The following is a 27767-nucleotide window of genomic DNA, read 5'->3' as shown; positions in this document are numbered from 1 at the left end:
GCACTTCATTGCCACTGATTCTAAATATTGACCCTGAGCTTGAGAGGAGCTTGTAAATGTGGGTTTTAAATATGTCCATTTTGGGATTCTTTGGCTGGTGGGAGCAGAGTGAACCTGCTCGGCAGTTTTCCTGTGATTCCATTGCCTGATGCTGGATATGGCTCTTAGGAACACACTGGTTGGTTTTACCTTCCACAGGCTCGCTGGCAAAACCTGCAGAGTCTTGAACCGAGCACTTTGGAAGTCCTCAGCTGAAACATGTTCAGTGTTTTTTTTCTTAGAGACTTACACCTCAGTGCAGAAGGCAGTCAGGAGCCTGGGCTCAGCCCCTTGCTCTTCAGGGGTCTCTTTGGGTGCTGTGGATTGCCAGAAACAGCAAAAAAAGTTTTGAAAGTTCTGAGTTGTCTTATTTTCCTGTTCATGGGCCAAGTGCCAGGCAAATGACTCGTGGGGTCACAACTGGGGAGAGTACAAACTATGTACCCTTTTCTGTCAGCATAAGAAGGTGAAAAGGAGGGGGTTTCTGTTAACGTGCCCTTGGTTTCCTGAAGAGAGGCAAGGTCGAGGCACTGAAGAGTTGTGGTTAAAGTTTCAGCCCTGGCAGTGCTAATGTCTGAATCTGGGCAAGTCTGACATCAAACCAGTGAATCCATGAATTCTTTTTGCATTCACACACTCTCCTTTCTCTCCCTCCTCATGGATTTTATTATAGACAATCACACCCTCAGTATTTTGCAAGTCTATTACATACTGCAAATATATGGAACATCACAGTTAAAATGAGTTTTATGCAGCTTCCAGAGTGACTGCATCAAATTAAATCTCATTTTGTTGTGGCAATAATTGATTTTTAAAAGTGAGAACTCTAGTTTCAGATAGGAGGAACTATGATTTGTGCTTTTGGGAGGGGCTTTCTGAGCACAATCTCACTGTGGTTTATAGTTAAGAGCACACCACTGAGGTGCACTAACATACAAGAAATGTCTCTGTCCCCAGTTTTATGCTGTGATAAAGTTTTATTCAAATAGATCTTTCATCTTGGCCATACCACAGGTGTAACCTGTTGAATCTTGGAAATGAAAGACTTGAAGCTTTGGCATTTGTTCTCCTACTCCTTTCTTTTTCCAGGTCCCTCCCCCTTCCCTGCCCTGTTCTGCAATAAAAGTGGTGGCAGCTCTTTGCTTCCAGGCACAGTTTTTAACTCACTTAAAACATCTTAATTTGCAAGTTTAATTCAGTCTGTTTCATGTAGTTATCTTTCAAATTAATTTTGTCTTCTGTAACATTTAAACAGCTTTTTAGGCATAAGGAATAATAGGCCTGGGTTGGTTAAAGAGATGCTTCTGAAGTAGATAATTAAATAACTTGAAACCATATTAAAAGAGGAAAGTCAAAAGCTAATGTTGCTTTATGAAGTGGCACGTGCACATGTGGTTTCTCTCTTATCTGCACAAATCACTGACACTTCTTTTTTCTTGTTCTAGGCCATTGAACAAAAAATCAAAGGTAAGTTACTTTACAGTTAGTTTTACTCTGTGTATTTTTTCTGTGGTTTTAAATGTGTTGAATCAAACGTGTCACCTGAAAACTCCTTTCAGAAGTGAAAGGTGGGATCCTTGAGACTTCAGCTGCACTTTTTCAAAGTGACCACAAAAGTCTAGACAAGTAATGGCAAAGGGTTTATCCAGGGATTGGACTTGCTGGTCTTCCTGTTTTCCATTCTTAGTTACTTACACAGCACCAAGCATAGACATAATACCTGGAGTTCTTATCCTGGTTTGCATTTTTCCTTCCCCTTTTTTGTCTTGATTGCAAGTGCACAAACACTTAAGGAATGACCATGTATAGAATGATCAGTTTGAAATTTAGGTTCCAGATGCTCTAAGTGCAGCTGGGATTGGGAACACTTTGGTAGACAAGTTATTGATATGTCCAGTTTTAACTCTTGCCTGTGAAGGGTTCATCCTGCAAAATGATCAAGATGCCACTACCTGCAAGGTGTCATTTCCATGTTCATGGCAGGTGGGAGCACTGCAGTTATTCTGAATATTTGTAGGGTTTGTGCGAATCTCCGTCCCAACCAGCTCCTAAAAAGGAGAACAAAAATTGTTTTCACTTTTCTCTTGAATTTAAAGAATTAGGAAAATATCTAGATTTGTTCTGAAGTGATAAAATGTGTTTGAAAAGATGATGGAGAAGGAAAATAGAATACTTTGCTGTAAATAGTAACATACATTTGGAGTGACCATTTGACCCATGTGCTCGGGCTGCTCTGGCATCATGTCAGGGCCAAAGCAAATGGCTAAAAATAGCATGAAGAGGGAGGGCAGGAATTCTGCTCAGGAGGCTACCTGGTGGGAATCTTCACAGGGAAAGAAAATGCCTTCCTTCTGAAGGACAAAGTAATTTTTTTTTAATTTTTTTTTTAATTTTTCCTTTTCTTCTTTAAGACCTAATGTTCACTAATGGAAATAATAAGTTCCAACTTAATTACATTATTATTTAAAGGGTATTTCAGAAAGTTTAACAGGAATTTAGAGAAACACAAGCTGGCAGTGCTCTGGAAGAACAGACATCATGAGATGCAGATACACAACTTTTTGCCACAGTTTCTATAGGAACAAAATCCATATCTTGTGTTGCATGGCTTTTGCCTTGTTTCACCAGTTTTGCCTCCTTGTATTCAGGATGCAAATTAATGTTTCATTAGTTTCCAAGTTTCCATCACGTTAATGTCTTAAATAATTTATTCTGTGCATGAGCTGAAGATAAAATACAAGAGTATAGGATCTCTAAATAATTCAGAATTATGTGCCTCTTTCAGAAAAGGAGCTGGTTAAGTGGTGGGGGTAGAAAAGGAGGATATTTCTTGGTTTTAAGCATAGTTTGGATGGGTCTAAACTGTTGTTTTAGCTAAGGTAGAAATTGCTGTTGTGCCAGCTGAAGTAGGTCCCAGCATTCATGTAAAATGACAGAAACCTTCCGAGAAAGTTCATAGAGCTGGGGGTTTTCCTGTTCAGGATTGGGGATGGAAGTAACGAAGATGATGCTAATATAAATGTTTCTGGTGCCAGGAGCATTTTATTACGGTAGTATTGCAGTTAAAAACACACGTTTGGCATTCCTGCGGATTTCAGGGATTCTGACCTGTCTGGTTTGATCCAGCTGGTTTTGTTAAAGGAGGGAAGAGCAGGTTGGAGCAGTTAGAGGTGAGTGTATCAGTTGCTAAGTGGAAGGTTTATCTGTTTGTGGAGCAGCTGGCAAAACACATGGACACGTACCATCCCAGTGCTTTTTTACCAGGTACTTTCGGAAAAAAAAAAGGATAATTTGAAAATCCCTATTTGTTGAGAGTACTGTAGAATAGTCAGTTGTTGTGGTATTCTTTCTGACCTGGCAAAATATGTCCTTTTGCTGTGTTTGAAGTCAGTGCTATTAAAGATAGACAAATCAACCCATTTATCCTGAATTCCCTCTAAACCAGAGCTCTGCAAGCAGCACTGTGGCCCCAGGTAGCTGCTGGTGAGTCAAGCACTGAAGGAAATGCTGTTGAAGGAGGCTGTTTGAGTTTGGCTGTGTGTGCTCCCTCCAGCAGTCGGGCTGTGCTGCCCCAGGGTGAGAGCTCAGCGTGAGCTGAAGTGCCCTTTGCACACCATTTAATGTATAGATGCCAGGTAATTGATAAAACTGGCTCAGTGCTGGAGTTGGGGTTAGTTCTGAAAGGTTCTGGGCTTTGGGGAGCAGCAGGAGCCCGAGCTGCACCCAGCTGTCACTGCAGCACTGGATCCCTCAGCAGAAAGTGCCGCTTTCATTGCAGAACAGAATAAACTGAATTACCCACTGAAACGGAAAGTGCTCTAAAAATAGCTGGGTGTGGAATTGAAATCTTTGACTCATATTTCCCACCTTGGAAACTTATTTGTGTTCTTCTCGGCGAAGCAGAATGGCCCGACTGCACTGACCCTTCTGGTTTTCGTCGGGGTTTTCACTTGCCTGACTCTGCTTTTCCCGGTTGGAAAAACTCTTCTGTTAGCTCTTAAATCTTGCAAGTGAGTAGAAGAATGCCGGGAATGGGCCTGGCTGGCCGTGCAGTCCCCGCAGGAAAGGCGCGCTCACCTCTGGATCCGCAGGGGTTAACGCCTTGGCAAACACGGAGATATTTTCCAGAGCAGCTCCGAGCTCACAGCTGCGGCCATTTTTCCACCACGAAAATTCTAGCACTACATCTTACGTGTGTCAGCTTGAAAGCCAGACTTCCTCTGTTTGCCCTTCAGCATTCCAGCCCTGACAACTCCGGGGCATGCCATGCAGGGAGAGCGGCACAAGGCGTTTTTCAGGGGCAGCTCCAGCAGCAGCGACAAGGAGCGTTTCCCTGCCAGCCTGGTGCTGTTCTTTGTGTGTGTTAGGGGAGGATTTGATCTCTGTACGCTGATTTTGGGCGAGGGAGAAACTGTTTTCCATCTGCGTTAAAGTTACTCAAGCAGCTGCCATTTTTTTATTGGAGGGGGAGCGTGAGTCCCTGGGCCCCTGCTCCAGGAGGAGTTGGCAGGCAGCTCCTGGAGCAGTAAAATGACACCATGCTTCTCCTCCATTTTCTAATGAAATCTGCAGAGTGGGAAAGCAACACAAGTTGGAAGCGTCTTTCTTTGGAATCTCTCTGTAAACTGTAACTCCACCATCCCCTGCTCTGAGGGTTTGCAGCAGGTTTGTTCTTTATGAAAATCTGTCATTTTTAATACTCATTTCTGTAAACTTGCTGTTCCTAGTCAAGTTAATTAACTGTGATAAACTGTAGGTCTGTTAGTATTGTATTTCTGCATTAATAAGATTCAAAATAAAATGCTGGTATGCAGAACAAACTTTTATTAACAAGCTACTTGTTTAGAACAAATTAAAATATTAAGATAACGATTTAGGGGTGTTGGAATTCATAGTAGCCATATTGGAATATTAATGTTATTTAGTCTTCTGAGAAGTTGTGGAGCAGAAAATGTTGGACAGGATAGATTGTATAGCTTAAAACTTACTCTGTGGTTCTGAGGGAAGCAAAGGCAAGGGAATTCTGTGTGCTTTGGATAATTTTAGTTTAAAATGAGCATACAAATGTGGACTCTGTATTCTGTAGTCTAACCCTGGGACCTGGCAGATTGCTATTTAGTTTGGTGATCATAGTAGACAGAATTGCTACATTTGCTGAGGAAATGAATGCTTAGAATATGTGAGAAATTTAATATTCTTGAACTGTTAGAGAAGTGCTGCTGGTGCTGTGCCTTAGGGCTGGCTGGGCAGAGAGTACCTTGTTTATTAGTTGCTCTCCTTCATAGTCGAAAGCGATTTGAGTTCCTGCAGGTCCTTGGGGTCTGTTCTAACACACTTGGTCTTAAAGTGGCTTTAATTAGGAAAGTAAAGTGTTAGGACTGCCGTGAGTGTGCTGCTGGCAGCTCTGTCGGGGTGTCCAGGGAATGTCAGATGGAAATTATTTCACTTTATCCCAGAAGAGCAGTTGTAGGGCAGGGGAAGTGGCAGGGAAGGAGAAGTGACTCAGTGAGCACATTACCAGGTGCTCTATGTTGTATTAAAACCTCCTCAAGCGAGGGGTATTTGTATTTTCTGCTTAAGCTGACAGTAAAAAAAAAAAAAAAAGCTTGAGTGGGGTGTGCTGAAGGAGTGTGTGTGAAGGAGTGTGTGGCACCAGGCTCCAGGACTGCTCTGTTGGCTGGATGTGACACACTGGCTGCAGGAAGGGGTTCTGTGTGTCCCTGTCAGCACAGCTCAGCTCCAGGCTGTGAGGGCACACTCATGGAATCCGCTGAAGCAAGAAGCACAGGGAGAGTGCCACAAGTTAAGGTTTGGGCAGTGGTTACACAGATTGTGGAGTGTGAATAAATGTGTTTTAATTTCAGAACTTTTTGCAGTACCTAGACCACAGAGAAGAGCAAAGTGCTTCTGCATTAAGTTGTCAACAAATTCACAGCAATTTGCTTACATAGCACCCCCCCCCACCCCTGGGCTTACTCACTCTCAGTTATTTTATTTTTAAAGCAAGAAATTTTAGAAGGAGCAAATGAAGTAGATTTACTTAAGACTACATTGTATTTGTGTAGTTCAGTTTTGATCATAATTTGTTGTTCATTATGTGCATCAAAACGCTATTCAAGGAATCAGTTATCCCCCATTAATATAGGGAACAGCTTAAACTGAGGGAATCTGGGGTGTTGTTGGTGATCTCTATCAACTTCCCAGTTTATCTGATAGCTTTTGAATCCCTTCTATTCCCTGTGCTCTGTACATTAAGTTGACTTATATCCTGGCCATTCCTGTCCTTAATTCAGTCCGTCTCCAGTCAGCTGTGAAATGGGAGAGCTGTGCCCAGAGGGATGTGGGGTGTGGGGGGAGCTGGGTGCTCCTCACACTGAGACTTCTGCCCACCTGTATCTGCCCACCCTTGTCTGCCCACCTCTGTGTCAAACAAGGAGGTTCTTTCCTGCTTTCCTTAAGCAGCCTAAATAAAATAATCCATTAAAACACAACTTGGATGCTGATTCTTCCATTACTTATTTTTTTTGTTGTTCTAAAGACCTTCTAGTTTGTGTTTTTAAGAATATGTATTTGTATACCGAAGTAAAAATAAACTGAAATTATAGTCATAATAGCACTGACAACATCCAAATTGATTCTTTAAATAAAAGCTTGAGTTTGTTTGCATTTATTTTTTATGTTATATTTCCATGAATCTGTTCCTGAATGTCAATGATAAAATGGTCTTTAAACAAATTTTAAAAATTTTAAAGGCCCCTGAAAACTACATTTTCAGTCATGTAGCCACAATATTCCTGGTGCTGAGGGAAGTCATGATTGAGTCTTGAGGTATCTCAGGAAGTTCCACAATAAATATTAACACATTTTATGGATATCCAGAAAATTTGAAAAGTACATCAAGACATCAGTAAGGAGGGAGGGAGCACAGCTGCCCTGGGCTGGGCTGGATGGCAGCAGCACCAGGGCACACACCAGTAGCTCGGTGTCCCCTCCTGCCTGCTGAGCTGCCTTACTCCAGTTCCTGCACCTGCCCCTCGCTCACCCTGTGCTGTTGTGCTGCTGGGGAGGGCTGTGGAGCTGAGCATGGGGTGGGTTTCCCTTATTCAGCAGCTGGGTTTGGTGTGTCCCTCGCTGTGACCTCTGCAGCTGCTCTGACCTTCCCCTGGCCGTGCTGGGGCCGTGCTGTTGGCACTGAGATCGTTTGGAGCTGCAGTTGCACATTTGGCATTTTCCCCGTGCCAGTCCCATCCTGCCGGGCTGTGTGTGGAGTTACCTGTGCTGACAGCTGTTCCTGCTGGAACCAGTGACTTGAGGGCATTGATATCTTCCCCTTTGGATATTAGGGTCGACAGAGCAGGGAAGTCTTAGCAACAGGTCCTGTAGGTCCTGTTCACCCCTTGTTCTTCTTGGGCCAGGCCAGGGCGGTTTTCTGTACATGACACTGAAAATCTAACTCCAGTGGGAAACTTAAGTTTTTAGTACTTAAGTAGTTTTCTAAATGAAGGTTAAATGCTGAAATAAACTGCATAGTGCTGGTGTGTCAGCAAAAAGCTATAGAAAGCTGGTTAGTAGTAGTTTACTGTAACTGATGATGTTAGGAGTGATAGCAAGGCATATTCCTGCTTCCAGATCTGTGCCATGAAAATGTGTGATTGTGGAATAACAGAGCTTTTCCTGGGGAATGAGTTACAGCTTGAATAGGAAGAAATGCTATCCATTGCATCATATAAAAACACCTTTAAGTATTGACTAAGTCTTTGATTTTTTTAAGTTGCCATTCGTATGAATAACTTTGTCCCACTTTCTTTTTCCTGGGGGTGGGGGTAGTGCCAGAACAAACCAAGACAAGTGTAAGCCAGCCTCAGCCTGTCACCTCCAACGGCACTTCCACAGGAACCAGCACTACTAATAATGCCAAGCGGGCCCCAGCCAGCAGCCAGCAGCAGCCCTTGCCTCGATACCCTCCTCGGGAAGTACCACCGCGATTCCGACACCAGGAACAGAAACAGCTTCTGAAACGAGGGCAGCAGTTACCAGTGATAGCTGCAAACCTGGGATCCACTCCCAAAGTGTTGAACGGCCAGTCAGGAGGCAGCACTGTCACCAGTAACCAGCCCGTGACCAACGGAGAAGTGCCCAACAGCAGCAAAAAACAGCCAGGTGAGGGCAAGCACCTTGTTTTCCCTGAACTAAAATCCAGTATTGTAAATTCCCTTGCCAGGGTAATATTCGAGCCCACATTATTTAAGCTTTCACTGTAAGCTGTAGCATGAGAAGGTACCTGGCTGTGTTGTAGCTTGCTGTTGAACATTGCAGGGTGGTATTGGCCTCTTTGTGCAAGTTCCAGACTGAAGCCTCAGCCCATCTCAGTGGCTTCTTGTTGCCAGTGGTGTGTGACAGGCACGGCAGGTTTGGAGCAGGTGGTGATTCCAGTATGACCACAGCTGTGCTCCACGTTTCCAGTCTCTGTCCTGGGCATTGACCCAAGTGTGGTCATGGTACAGAGCACCTTTTCTGTGTCCAGTTTTGATAGACAGACCTCACAAGGAAGGGCCTTTAGGACCCTTTCCAGAGATGGGCTCATCCCACAGTATGGGCAGCAGGGGAGGGGGGCATTCTGCGTGGGTGAGGCTCCTCCTGCAGTGCTGCCTCCAGCTCTGGGGTCCCCAGCACAGGAAGGACATGGACCTGTTGGGACGAGTCCAGAGGTGGCCGTGGAGATGATTAGGGGAATGGAGCACCTCTGCTGTGGGGAAAGAGATTTGGGATTGTTCAGCCTGGAGAAGAGAGGCTTTGGGGTGACTTAATTATGGCCTTCCAGGACCTGAAGTGACCCAAGACAAGAAAGATGGAGAGAGACTATTTATAAGGCCCTGGAGGGACAGGACAAGGGGGAATGGCTTCCTGCTGCCAGAGGACAGGGTTAGGTGGGATATTGGGAAAAAAATCCTTCCCTGTGAGGATGGGGAGGCCCTGGCACAGGTTGCCCAGAGAAGCTGTGGCTGCCCCTGGATCCCTGGAAGTGTCCAAGGCCAGGTTGGACGGGGCTTGGAGTGGCCTGGGCTGGTGGAAGGTGTCCCTGCCCATGGCAGGGGGTGGCACTGGATGGGCTTTAAGGTCCCTGCCAACCCAAACCATTCTGTGATTCTGAAAAACACCTCAAGAGTTTTCTTTCTTTTTTAACTTCATGCCTACAGATCCAGCCAGGCTATGGCTTGTTCAGGATATCAGAATTGCTTTTTTGTTGTTAGGTCAGTTTTTTTCTCTGTTTATCCACTTGAAGCTTGGTTGCCCTACAAAATGGATCCACTTTACCTTTATTACTATTTAAGTACAGTTATCCTTTGTTATTTTAGCTTATTATGCATTTCTGCAAATACCCTTTTAAGACAGGTAAACTTCCCTGTTACACATGCATGATGTGCTGTTCAGTGACTGCACTAGTGTGCAGTTCAGTTAATTTTCCAAGACATTAATGCAGTTTATTTTTGGCTGGAAAAAAGTAACTTTCTGTGAGAGATCTAGCTTTTCAAAGGGATTTGATATTAGTACATGCTAATACTTAATATGTTGGACAAATACTTTCTTATTTTTATAGTTGTATTTATATTTTGATGTGCACATAGCAGTGATGATGTAATTTGTTTCCACAAATAGTTTCTTCTGAGACTTTACTAAATTCCCAGTGTTTCTCAAAATTAGTGTTTTGTAGACCACAAAGGATGCAACTCCTAGCCCTTTCAGTTAAAAAAAAAAAAAAGGCAAAAAAGCCCCTGAAAATAGCCTTGATATTTCAAGTTTGAGTTGAATTTTGAGCTGTTCTGATTACTGAATCTTGTAGAAGCAGTATTTAAAATGAAAGTAATCAAAGCACTGGCAGCAGTTTATTCCCTTTGGGAATGTTTACCCTATTACTTTCCAGTATTATTTCTGTAACATACTGATAGAACTCTTTACCATTGCAATAAGTAATTTTTAAGTAGTTAATTTTTTTGCTTCACCTGTATAATGTTGTTCCTGCCCATAGCCAGGTTTAAAGTCACCTTTCATATACTTGGCTGCTTCTCAGATGAAGCCTTTTCTGCAGCATATATCCTCTGCTGGTCAGGTTGTATGGTAGCAAGTGGTGATTTAAATACAAATTCGCAGGTAAACTAACTTAAGAAGTATTACTGTTTATACAACCTGTGGAACCTCCTAGTTGTATCCAGAGAATTTGTGTACAGCCCGGTATTTAACTAGCTGGATTCTCACTTGTGTACTCTATTCTTCCCAGTTTTGCTCAGTTTTCCTTGAATTCATGCTGGTGTGGCTGGGCACCTCGGGCTGGGCACTGCCAGCATGTCCCAGTGCTGTACTGGTGTCTGGGGCAGCTGCCTCCCTGGGAGGAGTTCTGTGGTCTGAATAATACCTGAATTATTAGAGTAGTATATCTACACACCCAGCTGGTTCCAAAGCGGTTCTGAGAGCCTTCAGGGGAGAGAATGGTTGGCCAGATCCCTTTCCCACCTTAAGGAAATGTCTGTGTGGCCTGTAGCATCCTGTCAGAGCTTTGTCCCTGTGTGCTCTGCTCCTGGTGTTCCCTGTGTCCCAGGAAAAGTCCTCAGAGCCACTGGTTGAGGTTGGGCAGCCAGGATCACCTTTCTTGGAGCCACTTGTTTGTGTGCTTGGAGGGTCTCTTTGCCTGGAAAACCAGGAATAACATCTGGTTTGGATGTGTTGTTATGTGCTTTCAGAAACACAGACACAATGATAATGTGAAGGCAAATAGTTTTTCCATGCTGGATTTTTGTCCTGGTTTCAAGCTCTTGTCTGAGGAGTTGCTGGTGAGGTGAGGTGAGGTGGCCGTGCAGCAGCAGCCAAGAGTGACCCCGTGTCTTCTGACACCTTTGTATCTGAAAGGAAATGCTGTTGTCATTTGCCTATCTCCATCTCACCCACTCTCCCTAGTTCCTCTTTTGGCTTCCAACAGCTATTCCAGGTACCCTCCATGATGTTACCTCTGAAATCAAAAATCTATGAAATTTGACATATCTGTAGATCCCTTCCCTATCCTTGGCAGGATATCCATGGACACTAGGGTTAAATTTGATACCTTAACAGAATACCTTCTTGACTTTTTGTCTTAAAGCATTATTTAATGGCTACTGGAATTGATATGTCTATTAGGGCTACAAGAAAAACTGTGGCTTGAGGTGTTGAAATCAGAATTGCGGGAATTGGGAATGGCTATGGTTGGTTTATGTGTCTTCCTGAAAAGCTCTCCCCAGTTCCAGCTGTGGTTGGAATGATTTGGTAGTGATTTGTAAAACCCAGGGAACACGAGTACTGCTGACTTTGAAGTCTCTAGTTGCCCTGGCCACACTAAGTTTTTCTGTCTTTCTTATTGGGGAATTTTTTAATTACAAAGAGGTCAAAACCCTATCTCTTTACTTGTGTTTTGTGTGGAAAATCATCTCCTGTTTGGAAAATGAACATGCTTTGTTTAGAAGTGAAGCTGAAGAAGGGTTAGCTCTGTGGGTTCTTTGTTTTCCTGCTGGTTTTAGGACATTTGGCATATCTTCTTAGTAGAGACACATAAGTGAAGCTGATGCCACGTAGTGCTTCTGAAACAGATCCAGGCTTGTGCCAAGATGGTTATTTTAAGAACTCTCCATAAGTAGCTCTCTATCAGCACACTTTCATCCCCAGTTCAGTCATTGGCCTCACTGATGCTCCCCATGTGCAAACTCCCCACAGAAGGAAGGGTCCATCAGAGCCCTGGTGTTTGCTCACCTCTCCTGTGGAACACAGAATAGCCAGGTGGTTATTCCACAGTGAAATGGTTTATATAATGAACTAAAATAATAGCCAGCAGTAACTGCTTACAACTGTGGGCCAGAGCAGAACAGGACAGCACCTCTGGGCTCCTGGCATGGCTCCAGTTTGGATTCCTCCTGTCTCCCTTCATCCCAGTGCATCTTGCAGCAGAGCCACAAAGTTGTGTCCCAGACACAGCCTTTGGGAACAAAAGATTCCTCCTTTAACTTGGAGAAGTTTCTTGGCTGTTGTAGGAGTCAGGGAAGAAGGGAGCAGTTAGGATTTGCCCTTAGTAGTGATGGAGGCTGGATTAATTTGGGAAACATTGCCTTAAATGTAACAGTTACAGTCTGCCACTGTAAAATTTGTGAGTTTGAAACATGAACTTTGATTCCATATAGTGCCTGTGGGACACAGAGGAGGAGGAGGCTGTGAAAGAGGGTAAATGACAGTTATACACGTGCTTAGGTTAAACTAGAGTTGGGCCATACTTAGATATTGCTGTTTGCTCAGTCAGGCAGCACATTACTGACTTTGAGGTGGAGCAAAGGTACTGTTCAGAGAGGAACTGCTGAAGTTTCAGGGCTGACCTCTAAACTTCTAAGTCAGTACAGTCCAAAATGAAGTGATTTTGGTTTCTTTGACTATAAATTCTTCCTCTTTTTTATGTAAATCAAACTTTTAAGGACATGCTAAACTGGTTCACTAAATGCCAAATGTGTAACAAGGAGCTGGTAGTGGAACTGTGTCGTGAAAGCAGCTGAATTGCTGATGCAGAAATCCCCAGGCCGGGTTTGCTGTCAGTGTCCCTGCTCAGGGAGGTGATCAGAGCAGCTGGCTCTGAGAGAAACCTGCCCTGGAAAAGGGGGCTAAAGACTGGGTTTACAGCAGTGAGTGGTTTGGGGACTGTTCTCTCGTTTACTGAAGTAACACTTCTGTGATTTTCTTGCTTTTTTTTTTGTAGGCATGCCTCCCATTCGGGACTTGGTGAGCCACTCCCCTAACCAGTCAGGTTAGCTACTTCCATCTCACCTGCTTTTGCACTACCGTGTTTGTAGTAGTTACATGTTTCACACACTTTTGTCTGGGGTTTTTTATTATTGTTTTTTATTCTTTGGCTTACATTTTTCAGTAGCATGTGCTGTGTGACTGACTTCAGTATACTTTCTCTGTGCCATTGCATACTAATTTGGTTTAACATTTTTAATTTTCTAATTTAGTCAGAATTCATACTAAGAGCTTTTGGCACCTTAGCTTTAAAACACTAAGTGGGTTTTTTTTGCCTTTATGCTTACTCGTTAAATCACCTCTTTGTGGTATTAAATTGAATAATCTGTGCAAGCCTGTGCTTTCTATCAGAAATGTGCCGCAGCACTGTGGAGGAAATTATGTCTTGATTGTTCACTGAAAGCTCAGAAGTTTGTTTACTAAAATGCATTTGTTCATAAGGCCCAAAGGTACAGTGATTGGCAAGGTGTAGTATTGACAGTCTGGGGGTGCCAGGTGTACTGGAGCAGGAAAAGGAGGCAGAAGGAGCAAGATCCAGGTATTCCTTAATTTACATTTCTCAGTCCTTCTGTTTACTTTAGCCTGTGTGATGGTACTTTAAAACAAACAAACTGCTTTTGTAAATAAATACAGTTTCCTGCAAACATTTCCTGCAGAATAACTCATAGCTAGAAAGCATTAAATTACAGATTATTGCAAAGCATTAAATTACAGATTATTGAAAACAATCCTAGCAGATTACAGAATTTTAAGGAACTCAGGTTTGTGTAAATGTTTTGTCCAGGATTTAAGCAGCAAAAGTTCAGTTGCATCTTTAAATAGTTTTGGGAAGAAAAGCGAGAGTAGGCTGTTCTGGCTGCTTGTGCCGTGCACCAAAGGCAGTATATTGTCAGCTGTTGGTTGTCAGTTTTGAGGGTGTTTCTCTGGTCTAATACCTGCTTGTTCAGTATTTGTGTCCTTAAACTCCGAAGTTCGTGGCTTGAGGAGATTCAGATAGGAATGTTCCAGAACGGTGGCTCATACTAAACCTCACTAACACATATTTGTGTCCAGGAGAAAGACTGTTGGTCCAAGTAGTTTTGTATGCACTAGGAGAAGATTCTGGCTGTATGCTGTTGGGGATTGGCTCGGCACAAACCGCATCACAGTTAAATTAGGGGAATAGAATTGTAATAAATACCAGCTTTCTTTATGTGTTCTGCTGCTGTGCAAATTAGGGTTTGTTTTACCATTTCCCCCTGACTCGCAGTCCTAACCTGTATCTCTCTCCATGCTGAATTCAGGCTGTTTGCCATCTGTGTGCCTTCGTGTTGCTTTTGAAAGGGATGGTGTTTGTGTAATCAAGGTGTTGTTCTGTGCTGTTGGTTCTCTTGCTCCCAAGGGTGCAGGCAACTCTTTGATCAGTCTCTTAGTACAGGTTAAATGTATTTTTATAAATATCAGGGTGAGAGTTGAAACCTTGAGGTTTGTTGGGCAGTGTTTTTCTAGTAGCACATGAATCAGCAAGTTCTGGGTTCCGTTCCACTGAACTGCAGGCCTGGGAGCTGCCAAGCCCTGGGACAGAGCTCTGTCTGCAGCAGGTCTGTCCCCACTCCTCCTCTTCCAAACTGCTGAGCCACTGTTCTTTTTTGCACTTACCAGGGGGAGCTCACCTTAGTGCCTGGACCCCCTTGGGCTCTCACCAGCCCCATGCTAAGGAGTGGTGGGTGGTCCCTGCTCTGTGCTGCTCCAGCTCTTGGACCCAGAGTCTTGGACTAGATTCTTTTTCACTGTATGATAAGTAATATTGATATTGATTAAAAATTAATTAAAAATGGACTTCTGCATCAGTGCATTCTGAAGCAGAACTTCAGATGGGTCTTGTGCTTTTTGTGTCAAGTTGTTGTATAAAAATATCTTGAGTAACGTGTGTGTAAGAATCTTGTATGATGTCTGTAATGGGGGGGAAGGTGTGTGTTCTCTGGCTGCTGTCACACAGCAGTTGGTAGTGCTGTGCAGTGTCCTCTTGGGATTTCTGCCTTTCAGGCTGTCTTTGGTTTTTATATAATATTGTAGTTTTTTAATATGTATATGTTTTTAGAAAATACTTTATATGCAGTGATACAGAGTACTTTTTAAAAAAATGTTTCTCTGAAAAATAAAAGATCTTTAGAAGTGCTTCTCCAAGTTTTTTGTCAGAGCAGCTCTGCATCCTGGGAGAGGTGTTCTGGGATATGTGTGACAGCATTTGGGCAGCTGTACTTGGAGCTTTCTCCATCACCTCCTGTGACTGTAGTGTCAACAGAAGCAAAATAATACACAAAATAATTCCTGGCTTAGTATATTTATTCTTTTTTTCCTCTTCTACTTAATGAGGTAGTAATACTGAACTTACAATAATGCTCTTGGACTTTCCTTCTTCCTTTTAGATCTGAACCACAGTGGTCTAGGATCCCATTATGAAAATTCTCACTGGGGACCAGTCTCTTCAAATAGTGACTCCAGCACAAACTGGGATAAAGTTATCGTAGACGGCTCTGACAAAGAAGCATGGCCATCAATCACTGGCAGTGACCCAGAGCTGACTTCAGAATGTATGGACACTGACTCTGCCTCCAGCTCTGGGTCAGAGCGGAACCTCGTTATCATGGCTTCAGGGAGCACAGGCGGAGAAGGCGATGGCATTCGCAATGGCATCGGACATGGGTCTCAGAATAAGTTTGTGGTTGGTAGCAACAGCAATAATGTGGGCAATGGAAGTATTAATGGGCCGTGGGGGTTATCCCATGGATCCATAATAAGCACATGTCAAGTTTCTGTGGATGCTCCTGACAGCAAATCTGAAAGTAGCAACAATAGAATGAATGCTTGGGGCACCATAAACTCTTCATCAAATGGAGGGTTAAATCCAAGCACTTTGAATTCAAATGGCAACCATGGTGCCTGGTCCGTGTTGGAGAACAGTGGACATGCCCTGAAAGGGTCCGTGGGGAGTGGGAGTCCTGGCACAAGCATTCAGTGCAGTACCATAGGTCAGATGGCCAACAGCCAGAGTATTAACTCGAAAGTGGGTGGCTCAGCCCACGGTTCCTGGGGAAGCCTTCAGGAAAGTTGTGATTCTGAATTAAATGGTACAAGGAATGTTTCATTCAGTGGGCAACCTCAAAACCTTAACACTGAAATGAATGGACCAAATAACACTACTAACTTTATGACCTCTAGTTTACCAAACTCTGCTGGTTCGGTGCAGATGAACGAGCTGCCCAACACCGCAGGGCCCGGGGCCTGGCGCGTGAGCACAATGAATCATTCTCAGATTCAGGCCTCTCCAGTGGCAAACGGCACTTCCATCTCTCACCTGAGCAATGGTGAGGCCAAAACCGGCGGCTCTTACGGTACTACCTGGGGTGCCTATGGTTCCAGTTACTCTGGAGACAAATGTCCAGGCCCAAACAGCCAAGCTAATGGTGACACTGTGAATGCAACTCTAATGCAGCCGGGCGGGAGCGGGCCTGGCAGCACTAACTTTCAAATCAATGGGAATAAAGGAGGAGGGGTGTGGGAGGCAGGGACAGTCAACTCCCAGAACATGCCGTGGGGAAGCGGGAACGGTGCAAGTGCTGGCGGGAGCAGAAGAGGATGGGGCAACCCTGCACAAAGCACTGGCACTAACATTTCCAACGGGGAATGGAGCAAACTGCCTAGTAATCAGCATTCCAATGAAAGTGTGAATGGAAACAGCAGGAAGTTTACAAATGGATGGAAGTCTACTGAGGAGGATGATCTTAACAGCCAGAGTTCTGCTGCTTCCCAGATGGCTGAGCAGAACAGCACATGGGCCAAAACAGGTACGGGGGACAGCGAGGGGAGCTCGGAGAGCACTGGGTGCCATGAGGACAGAGGAGCTGCAGAAGGCCAGAACCGAGAGAGGAGGAAGGTTGACCAGCACACGTTACTCCAAAGCATAGTGAACAGAACTGACTTAGATCCACGTGTCCTCTCCAACTCTGGCTGGGGACAGACTCCAATCAAACAGAACACTGCCTGGGATACCGAAACGTCACCGAGGGGTGAAAGAAAAACTGACAATGGGACAGAGGCCTGGGGGGGCTCTGTGACACAGACTTCCAGCTCAGGGGGGTGTGTGGATAGACCTAGCCCTAATAATAACGATACCTCATCTGTATCGGGGTGGGGAGATCCAAAGTCTGCTACAAGGTGGGGAGACTCCAAAGGGTCAAACAGCCAAGGGGGGTGGGAAGAAGATTCTGCTGCTACAGTAATGGTCAAGAGCAATCAATCATGGGGAAGTGGCAAAGAGGAAAAGTCATCCTGGAATGACACACCGAAGATGAAGCAGGGATGGGGAGATGGACAGAAGGCCAGCCAGGGTTGGGCAGTGTCTGCTGGTGATAGCTGGGGAGAAAATTCCAGAAGTAACCATTGGGGTGAGGCAAAGAAATCCAGTTCTGGAGGTAGCAACAGCGACAGGTCGGTGTCTGGTTGGAATGAGCCAGGTAAATCGAATTCTGTTACTTGGGGAGGTAATAATGCAAACCCAAACAACTCTTCGGGATGGGATGAGCCTGCAAAGTCTAATCAGAACCAGGGCTGGGGAGACCCTCCAAAATCCAATCAACCTCAAGTCTGGGGGGACTCATCAAAGCCAGTCAGCTCTCCAGAATGGAACAAACAAGATGTTGGCTCTTGGGGAGCCCCGTCTGCCACGAACAAACCCCCTGGGTCGGGCTGGCTTGGGGGGCCGATGCCAGCCCCGGCAAAGGAGGAAGAGCCCACGGGCTGGGAGGAACCATCCCCTGAATCTATACGCCGGAAAATGGAGATTGATGATGGAACTTCTGCTTGGGGTGATCCAAGCAAATACAACTACAAAAATGTGAATATGTGGAATAAAAATGTCCCAAACAGTAGCAGCAGTTCAGACCAGCAAGCACAGGTACATCCGCAGCTACTGTCTTCAAGTGCCATGACTAGCAAGGAGAGCAGTTCGGGTTCTGGTAAGCCTGGCTTTTATCCAGATTTGTGTTTTCTGATGATTTTAAAACAATTTTTTATTCTTGCTTCATAGAACAATGGAAAGGTTCGATGGAAAGGACAAAGTGCTGATGAAGTCAGCTTTTTATTCATTAAAAAAATGAACAGCAGGGCTCATAGAGGTTTGATGGTTTTGTACAGATTGGAAGACCTGTTCTAGTTTCAAATAGCTGCAGTAAGAAGGACTAGACAGTTCTGTTTGAGTTCTGTGGAGTGGGAACATGGAGAAAATATTTAAAATAGTATCTGAGGAATGAAACTTTTTCTAAATGATTCTAAAACAGTTAAAACTTAATATTACCAATGAGCCTCCCTGAAAAAAGCGTTGAGCTTCTACAAGACAGAATGAAGGATGCTGGGTTTATACAGACTTGGGATCAGACTTTCTGGTCCTGTAGTTTCGTGAGCAGTGAATAACAATTGTGGGGAGGAACTTAGATGGGATTTAGGAAGTATCTTGTGCTCTATCTCTTTTTCAAGTGCAGAGAGGGGTCACTTAGATGTAATGAGCAGCTTTTAGGAGCTTAATATCTTAGAAATTTGTATTATCGAAATGTAATTCTTTAGGTACAAAATTTGTGTTTCCGTGATTATTTTATTTATGGAACAGCTTGCAGTTGTAATAATGACCCTCACACAAAATGGAAATGTGTGCTCTCACGCTTTTTATTGTATGTTATGGATCTAGGAAAAGCAAAACGCTTGAGTCTCTTTAGGTAGCTTTTAAATCCTGTTCAAAACCATGCCAATAACTCCCCCTGCTTTGCAAAGGTTGGGGAGAGCCTTCTACTCCAGCCACTACTGTAGATAACGGAACTTCAGCGTGGGGTAAGCCCATGGACACTGGTACGAGCTGGGGAGAGCCCGTCAGCGATGCAGGAGGCACCTCTGGCTGGGGAAATGCTCCTCTTGGGCAACAGCCTCCAAATAAACCTGGTGAGTGCTCTCTGTGTCATCCTGGAACAAGTGTGTTTGAGGGAGGTGAAGCACCTCTGTGGAAGCTTCACGTTTTTGAGGGTGTTCACCTTGCAGTCAGCATCAAGCTGTGTTTGGTGTGAAGGACAGCAGCTGCCACTGAAATGTTCATGTGCTGGGTTTTTTTCACAACCAGGGCCTAAATCTATGCAAGATAGTTGGTGTGGAGATGATATGCCATTGACAGGCAGTCGTCAGACCAGCTGGGAGGAAGAGGAGGATGTCGAGATTGGAATGTGGAACAGCAGTTCCTCACAAGAAGCCAACCCATCGTTAAACTGGCCACCCTACATGAAGAAAATGCCCACAAAGGTAAGGAGCAGCTCAGGGCAAGGCTTGTTGTCATTTCTGAAAGCTAAGTCAGAAGGGATTCCTGCGTGACTGCAGCACTGCTGCACTTTAATTTTCATTCTTAACCCTTTGTGATGTAATTGAAGCAGTCGGTCATAAATACTTGAGTTTCACAGAAATTCCTTTCTGTTTTTAAGGGAATAATGAAAGGTGGAAATAAGCAAGATGAAACATGGATCAATCCATTCATTAAGCAATTCACAAATCTCAGTTTTTCAGTAAGTAACTGCCTTTGTCTGGCTTTGCTGCCTTCCCACAGGGCTGGTTACCATGTACAGACTTCTAAATGCTCTGTTCATCTTCATCATGGTTTTCTTTTTACTTGTGTTCGTCTCCCCTCTGTCACCCATCCCTTTTCTTTGCATTCTCATTACAAAAAGAGCTCTTTGTTGATGAAAAGTGGGTTTGTAACTGCTACCCAGGTGTTCATCCCATAATCTGTTGCTTTACTCCATGTTACGTGGGAGTTTTGGTGAGAGAACCTGTTCTCAGTTGGATAGCAACTAAAGGGAGAAAATGCTTTCAAATAGCATCTGATTGTCTCGATTTTTCTCTCTTGCAGGTTTGAATTCAAATAGTGTGTAAGAATCTTTGTTTTAGCTCTTAAAAACACTATTATTAAATAATTGCTATTCATTTTATTGCTTCAGAGAGAATCACCAGAAGAAACCATACAGAGCAATAAGATGGACATGTCTGGAGGTAAGAACAGCAAAACCAAGCTGGGCTTTATTGCTTTTCCTTCCAGATTCTCTTTTAGCTTATATCCTTCTGTAAATTACTTTTAAAATACAAATGTATATATAGCTATATGTAGTTAAATATATGTTTCCCTAAAGAACAGGAATACTCTTATAGAGAAAAATATTTGTGTGTGTGAGTAATGTTGCACACCTGCATTACCTGGTTGCTATAGGAATATTAGCCAAGCTTATATACATTTATATATGTTAAACTGACATAAGAGAATGTTTTCAGGGCACGGTGGGTTTGTTTCTTGTAATACAAATATCTTGATTGCCCTCTGGGCACTTCACTGAGTATAAACAGAAATGTTCCAAATCCCACACTCACTCATTGGGTTCATTCTTGGAAACACATATTCAGTTCTAAGAACTACATTAATACTGAATGATTATTTTAGAAACATTTAAACCCGAGCGTAAAATTACTTGGAAGCAATTTTTTTTTTTTTAATCCATTGACTATTACGATTCCTTTAGCAAATAAAAAATAGTATAATTCTTTAATACATTAATAACAATATGCTATGATGATAGAATGTTTAAGTAAAAGTAATTGTAGCATTGTAGTTTTTATTGTAGTTACTCTTTTTTTATTCCACTTTAAAATTGGTTATTTTCACTTTGAGGCTCACAGTCTCTCGTGTAAAGAAACTGTCTGTTGAGGTTTAGATTTTAATATTAATGGCAGGCCTGATACTTAAATTATTTCACGTTTAAACAATTACATGTTCTTGGTTTTAAGAGAAAACAGAGTAATGTTTGCATGAAGCCTTGAAGAATCATGGTGCTGATTCCATGTTTCCAGTTGTCTGTAGCCATCGATGCATAAGGTTTCCTTTCCCTTTTCAGTAAAGCCCAGAGAGTTTAAAGCTAAAGTGATATTTCTTTTATGAGTCTCCTGTCCAAGAGCAGTGTTAGTTCAGGTCTTCATGAGCACAGGCTGGTTCTGCTGTAGCTGAAGCCTGAAGGACACCTGAGTGCTGCAGCCAGTGTGTCCTGCCCGCAGGGTTACTGCAGGACAAGCGGATGGAGATGGACAAGCACGGCCTCGGCGCTGGAGATTACAATCGTGTGGTTGGAAAAGGCCCTGGCTCTCGTCCCCAAATTCCCAAAGAGTCTTCCATGGATCGCGGTCCTTACTTCGATAAGGTCAGTGGAGTCTCACTGGTGGACACTTCTGAACTCCTCTGACTCTGCATTCTGAGCAGTTACCTGTGTGCTCCTGAGCTCTCTGCGGGTAGTGTAGAGGGGAGTGAGGGCTTTCTGGTTAATCCATGAGATATGAACTGTTCTTTTTAACTCACTGACATACAGTACTAAGCACTTTCTGTAGCCCTTTGTGGTGCCAATGACTAACCTGATCTCTTTTGTTTTCTGCCTATTTCCTGCTGGTGCTGGACTGTCCTGTGACTCTTCCCTTCTGCTCCTGGCAATGGTTTCTCCCTTCTGCTTGCTTGCTGGCTGGTTGTTGCGCCTCGGTTTGTGTGTCCCATCAGGATGGCATTGTAGCAGACGAGTCCCAAAACATGCAGTTTATGTCCAATCAAAACATGAAGCTTCCCCCTTCAAATAATGCACTACCTAACCAAGCCCTGGGCTCCCTAGCAGGGCTGGGTATGCAAAACTTGAATTCTGTTAGACAGGTAAGGCTATGTGCATATCCTTGGCATGTTACTTGGCGGCATTTAATGCCTTTTGATATAACATTGTAGCTGCCTGTGTGATTGATATGTGTTTAACTTGTAACTGAAATGAGTGGGGTGGGAGAAGCAGCAGAACCTTTATTGTCACTGACTGTCCATCCGTTCTCCAGAATGGCAATCCCAGTGTGTTTGGTGTTGGGAATATAGCAGCACAGCCCAGGAGCATGCAGCAGCCTCCAGCACAACCTCTTAATTCATCTCAGCCTAATCCACGTGCTCAAGTGCCTCCTCCATTACTATCCCCTCAGGTAACTGAGTACAGAAAGCATTCTGTGTAGAGACTACCTAAATGCTGCTTCAGAAAATTGTCCCTTGTTTGTTGGTGTTGCTCATATTTATTCTGTAAATATTTGGGAACATATTTGGCTTGATAAGTGTTTCAGAAACCAGGCAGCTGTTGACCAGAGGTTATAATATTCTCCATATTCCGGGCTAAGTTACAGCCAGTCACTCTCGGTCCCGGTCTGTTTTGCAGGTTCCAGTATCATTACTGAAGTATGCACCAAACAACGGTGGCCTGAGCCCACTTTTTGGCCCACAACAGGTAGCCATGTTGAATCAACTGTCCCAGTTAAACCAGCTTTCTCAGATCTCCCAGTTACAGGTAAGCTGCCCGGTGGGTCGCTCGGTGTTGTGTGAGTGAGTGGGGCCTGGCCCGGGCTGGGCCTGCTCTAAACCCCCCCACACCAATGTCTCGCAGCGGCTGTTGGCTCAGCAGCAAAAGGCGCAGACTCCAAGGAGCATGCCTTCGGGGGGTCGGCAGCAGCAGGAGCAGCAGGTAAACAAACACCTTTATTTTGACTTCTCAGACTCTCTTTACAACTGTTTTTCATCCTGAGCTCCGTTTCTTGCTGTGAATTGTACTGAAGTGTGCAGGAGTGAATTGGGTTCGATGGCCCTAAGGGAGGGACTCGGTGCTGGGGTTTGGCTGTGCGGGATGCACGGAGCACAGAGATGCATTTCGTTCTCTTCCTTTAAATGTGGAAAAGCTTTTGCCCATTGATATTGTAACTGCTCTGTTTTTTTAAGGGTCGATCTCTTAGTATGCAGCAACAGATGATGCAACAGTCCCGTCAGCTTGATCCAAACCTGTTAATGAAGCAGCAAACTCCACCCTCTCAACAGCAGTCACTCCATCAGCCCTCCATGAAATCCTTCCTTGAGAATGTCATACCCCACGCTACTCCTGAGCTGCAGAAAGGGCCGTCACCAATCAATGCATTCAGCAGCTTCCCTATAGGTGAGTCTCCTGCAGTCAGTCAGTGCTTGTGTGACACAGACCCTACTTTCCCCTTGCCTGTCTCCTAAAACAGTGACTGTAATCCAGTCAGCACTCCCCATTTCAGTGGAAGTACTAATTCTTTGTGGGGCTTACCCAGTTACCCTTTTCACCAAAGAGCTTTTCCCCAGGTACTCTCATTCCCAGTGACTGTCTGGGTCTCAGTGCCGAATGCTTTACAGTCCTGAGGAATGGCTGGCTCCTTTTAGTGCTTCTTTTATCCCATGGGTCCCTTGGGATCAAAGTGGTACAAAGTCCTGGTTCCTGGAGCTAAAAAACTTTTAGAAGTAGAATCCATTCAAAGAATCCATTGATGTGGCCACATTTCTTTGGATTTCCACAATGATTTCCAATGACTAGAATTGCACAGGTAGAACAAACTGTCAGTTTGCCTGTTAGTGGTTTAGCCTAGGAAAAAACCTTTTGGATCTGCATTTTTAAAGAATGGTTATCTCATTTCAGGCAAAATGTCTGAACATTTATAAATACAAACATCTCCTGTTTCTTTCTCCCTATGTTTCCAGGTTTCTGTCCAATTTCTACTTCAGAAATTTCAGGCTCGTATATTTTCTCCTTTCTTTAGGTCCCTTTTTTATTGCTGTATTACACTTACCACAAGTGTTTACCATTTACCTCAGTTCCTTACCCCCATTTTTTTCCTCCCCTTCAGTTTTGCTTTTCTTCTCGCTTGTTCTAATTGGGTCATTTCTGTTGGGCTGGTTTCCTTTGCATCCCCATTGCCTTTTGCAGAGCAGTTTGTGTCCTGGGGACTGACACCCCCGTGCTTGCAGAGGGAGCTGTGGAGCCAGCGGGGCAGTGCTGGCCCTGCATGTGCCACACTGAGGTGACTTGTGGCCAGTCCTGGGTCCAGGCTGCTGCTTCATGGTTGCTGGTGATGATTGGCATCAACGTCTAACTATGCTTTCATTCAAAGAACAAGGCATACAAATGAAGTTTTTTAGCTATTGCAGACACTGTGTTAGATCTAAGGAAAGGAATATTTCACTTCCTCTCCAAACTCCATGCTGGGGAATTGCATCCTGCCTACCTCGGGTTCCTTTATTTCATTCCTGGAGCTGGAATATGCTGTTACAGAGCTGTTTTCTCACCTGAACCATGGCCACGTCTCACCTGCAGTGTATGAAAGGTGGCTTTGAGATCCCTCAGGACTCTGCCACAGTATAGGTAGGATTTCTTTGGGATGCCCCTGGAGTAGCACTGTCTAGTGATACAAGCACATGGAGCCACACTCAGTCCTCATAAAAGCTTAAGGGTAAGAGAGCAGGTTGCTGGAATTTCTTCACACTTCAGTGAAGAATTGAGTCCAGAGGTAGTGTCATGTGAGAGGCAGCCCAGTTTGCCCAGTTGTCTCCTGGACAATCCTGTAGGTATGTTATTTTCTCCAGGTTCTTGTAACTGTCAGGAGACCCAGCAAAGAGGTTGTGTTTCCATTCCAGGGAAGGAATTTGTCAAGATTCACTAGATACTCACCCAAAGCAGAGACTGGGGGCCGGGATGTCCTTCTCTCCCTGACCAGTCCTGCAGTCTCGTCTCCATTCATTACAGAATTAAGTATTTCTAATAATAAAAACAACCTTTTTCTGCCAAATAGTGAGTATAGCTGAACAATATAAAGTCTTCCAGAATAGGATATGAAAAATTACTTTTGGGAAGAGTGTTTAAGTTATGGATCCTGTCCAGGGACTGGTGTCCATCCCTCAGCCCATAGGTCTCCCATACAGGGCAGTGACAGACCTGTGCCTGCCAGGGGCTGGCATTGGCCTGGTCAGAGCTATGCACCTCTGCCAGCTTGGGATCCTCCTAACCCTTCTCTCAGAGGTCTGGCCTCTGCAGTTGCTCCAGAGGTAGAAGGAAGGTTTCTGTGGTGCAGTCACTGCTCTGACAACAGCAAAATGCCAGAGGGAGGTGTCACAAATAGGATCGATTGGACTTTGCTTTTTTTCTGCCTGAGCTGTTGGTAGTTGCTACATTTTTTAAAACTCCATCCTGTTCCAAGCACTTTGTGCAAGGCTTTTCTAGGGGAGGCATTTCTGGCTTCAACTCCTGATCACGCCTTTAAGAAAAACAACCCTAATCCCCAGAGAAACAAGCCAGCTTCTCTGTGGCCATGAATGTCCACTCAGGAGAAAGATGAAGCCCTCGTTTCCAGTGCTGAAGGAAGGCGTTTCTAGGAGACATTTGAGAAGCTCCCTGTGTGTCTGTGGCCCCAAGTGAAACCGTTGTAGTGGTTTATTTTCAGAAATGAAGTAATTAGATCTAAAGGGCTGGAAGAGTACCCAGGTATGATTGTGAGTTCAGGATTCTTACAGACCTGGAAAGAGAGCAGGCAAAGTCAAGTGTGGGCACATTGTCACAGCCCAGAACAGCTGGTTCTCCCAGGTATTTGGGTTGATTTGGGTTGGCATTGTCTTGATTCTCTGGGAGAGAAACGTTTGGAAGTACAGACCACAGCTTAGAACAGGCCAAGACAAATTCTGTTTGCCCCATATTTTAGGTATTTACATTTTAGTTTCTCTGACTTCCTAATGGCTCTTCCACTGACATTTTTGCATGAGGACATGAGCTGAGAACTTGGGAGTGCTTTGCATTGCTCAGCTTAGCTTCTGTCTGCCCTGAGTTCACTGAATTAAATGCTCGAATGTTCCTCAAAACCAGGGACTTGGAAGCATGACATAACCATAGCAGTGTGCTCTTCAGTGCTTATTGGGACAGCAGCAGAGATGAGCAGAAGTAGTAGTTCAGTCTGTATTTCATAAGCTCTGTATGCTTTCAGGAATGAACTCAAACTTGAATGTAAACCTGGATATGAGCAGTATTAAAGAGCCACAATCTCGGCTGAGGAAATGGACTACAGTCGACAGCATTTCTGTGAACACATCCTTAGATCAAAACTCCAGCAAACATGGTATGTTCAGCATGTCTTTGAGCAGTACATCAGCCTGTCATGCGCTGGGTGTAAGGTGCAGGTTTGCTGTGTTTGGGCTGTGGTTGTAACTCTTGTGTTGCTGTAGCTGTCACACTTCGTATTGTGTCGTCTGTGCCAACCTGCTGCTTGTCTTCCACAGCAGCCACAGATTTGCTGACTGTGCTTACAGAGTGATCTTGTGATGAGATTAGTAGAAACATTGTACAGAATTCCTTTTTTAACCAGACTTTTCTGTAAGTGTGACTGTTGCTACTAGTTTTACCTTAATCTCGAGTGGAATGCTTCATATATTTTTAAGCCAAAAGCTTTAGGTTTTCAAGTTTTCTCTCCCACCACCCTGCTGCCCTAAGGCGATTTTTGGGGATTTACCACATTCTGGGCATGGCTGACATTTTTACTGACAGGTTTTGGTTATGAATGTCTTATGTTTGCATTCTAAAATTGGGGAGAGCTTAGAAGGGCTAGACTGGTACCATTGCTGTCCTTAGTTTTAGAGGAGGTGGACTTGGTTGCTTTATGTTTGATTGCAGTAATCAAGATTCATATGACATTTTAACTGTTTCAGTTGCTTGAAATCTCATCCAGTTAAAATTTGAGTCTATAGCCCAAAGATTCTGTGTCTAAAGATAGTTATAAATGTCCCCAGTCTCCGGTTACTGTTCAGTCTCAGATTGTTGGCGTATTTTTAGACGTGTCAGCTGCTTTGCTGCTCTGAGGTGACTTTGCTGCTGTAGCATGTAGTGACCATACCCTGCAGCTGAACCCCATCCAACTTTTACCACAGGCAGTGGTGGTGTTCCTTTAGCTGTAGGTGATGTTTTCTGACTAGGACTAGGAATTTCCATATTGCATGGAATCCCTGGCTCCCTCAGAACTGTAGCAGAACTGGCTTTGCTGTCTGATAACTCTTAAACCATTCCTTGCTCTGTCTCCAGGGATTTTTATATTATATATTTTCCCTCCCAAGAATAGAATAAAGGAGTAGAATAAACAGAACTTTGCAGTAGCTAAAGATCCTTCACGTGCTGTAGCCATTTCTTCCTAGAGCCCTCCCACCACAGAATCCATTCACTACCCCCTCTAGCCAGTTGGGGTCCCACAGAATGCTCTCACCCTCAATAGATGTTACATTGAACGCATGGTACTTTCAGTGAAGGGATTCCATGGAACATTATTCTTACAATTTTCTCCTGAGTTATTCAGGCACATTTCATTTTAGATTTCCTATATAAGAGGACAGTGAGCTGCCATATATTTCATTAATGATTTACAAGGGCGTGATTTTATATGTATTTATATAGGGATATAAAAACTGGCTTTAAAAAATATTTGACCGCTGTTTGTGTTTGTTTTTTTTTTATTCAGGTGCTATTTCAAGTGGTTTTAGGCTGGAAGATTCTCCGTTTGTTCCTTATGACTTTATGAACAGCAGTAATTCTCCAGCCAGCCCTCCCGGCTCCATTGGGGACGGCTGGCCCCGTGCCAAATCGCCTAATGGCTCTAGCAGTGTTAACTGGCCCCCAGGTACAGCTCCACTGCCCTCCCCCTGATGGTTCCCCTGGGTTTGTCCTTGGTTCCTTGGGTGTTCCATGTGGAGGGGACAGGAGCCAGCCTCCAGAAGAGCCCGAAGGGTGTTCTTTAGAGATGGAAATGGAGAGCGGGAGTTTTATTGCGCAGAGAAAAGCGTATCTGCCTGGGGAGATGGGAGCAGAGAAACTAGAAATTAAGTGAATGAAGTGAAGACTAAATTAAGTAAAAGGTTTTGGATTTTTGGTCATTAAGAGATGTATTGTTTAGACAGCTGTTTCATGTTTTAAAAAATAATCAAAATAAGCTTCTTTTCTGCATCTGTGTTCCTAGAGTTTCGCCCTGGTGAGCCATGGAAA

General features: G+C 44.1%; 1 protein-coding gene across 9 annotated transcripts in view; it reads left to right on the top strand.

The window, feature by feature from the left end:
- Positions 1-27767, top strand: part of TNRC6A (trinucleotide repeat containing adaptor 6A) — a 61904-nt gene that overhangs the window by 29019 nt on the left and 5118 nt on the right. For 4 of the 9 annotated variants that reach the window (XM_039382372.1, XM_027736039.2, XM_027736037.2 and 1 more), the window contains 18 exons: positions 1485-1506; positions 7867-8199; positions 12803-12850; positions 15255-17843; positions 18652-18816; positions 18992-19167; positions 19344-19424; positions 19857-19908; positions 20959-21101; positions 21449-21595; positions 21766-21903; positions 22131-22259; positions 22356-22433; positions 22685-22895; positions 23459-23491; positions 25729-25860; positions 27247-27405; positions 27742-27767. The exon at positions 27742-27767 is cut by the window's right edge and continues 115 nt beyond it. In XM_039382372.1, coding sequence (XP_039238306.1) covers positions 1485-1506; positions 7867-8199; positions 12803-12850; positions 15255-17843; positions 18652-18816; positions 18992-19167; positions 19344-19424; positions 19857-19908; positions 20959-21101; positions 21449-21595; positions 21766-21903; positions 22131-22259; positions 22356-22433; positions 22685-22895; positions 23459-23491; positions 25729-25860; positions 27247-27405; positions 27742-27767 — 4662 coding nt within the window. The remainder of the gene's footprint in view (positions 1-1484; positions 1507-7866; positions 8200-12802; positions 12851-15254; positions 17844-18651; positions 18817-18991; positions 19168-19343; positions 19425-19856; positions 19909-20958; positions 21102-21448; positions 21596-21765; positions 21904-22130; positions 22260-22355; positions 22434-22684; positions 22896-23458; positions 23492-25728; positions 25861-27246; positions 27406-27741) is intronic. The other 5 variants (XM_027736040.2, XM_027736038.2, XM_027736044.2 and 2 more) reach the window with 5 other exon arrangements.

This window comes from Pipra filicauda, unplaced genomic scaffold (genome assembly GCF_003945595.2).
Source record: "Pipra filicauda isolate LSUMZ 115617 unplaced genomic scaffold, ASM394559v2 scaffold266_size1643727_pilon, whole genome shotgun sequence".
NCBI classification, from domain to species: Eukaryota; Metazoa; Chordata; class Aves; order Passeriformes; family Pipridae; genus Pipra; species Pipra filicauda.
The sequence above is the reverse complement of the archived record's forward strand: the minus strand, read 5'-3'. Positions and strand labels throughout refer to the sequence as shown.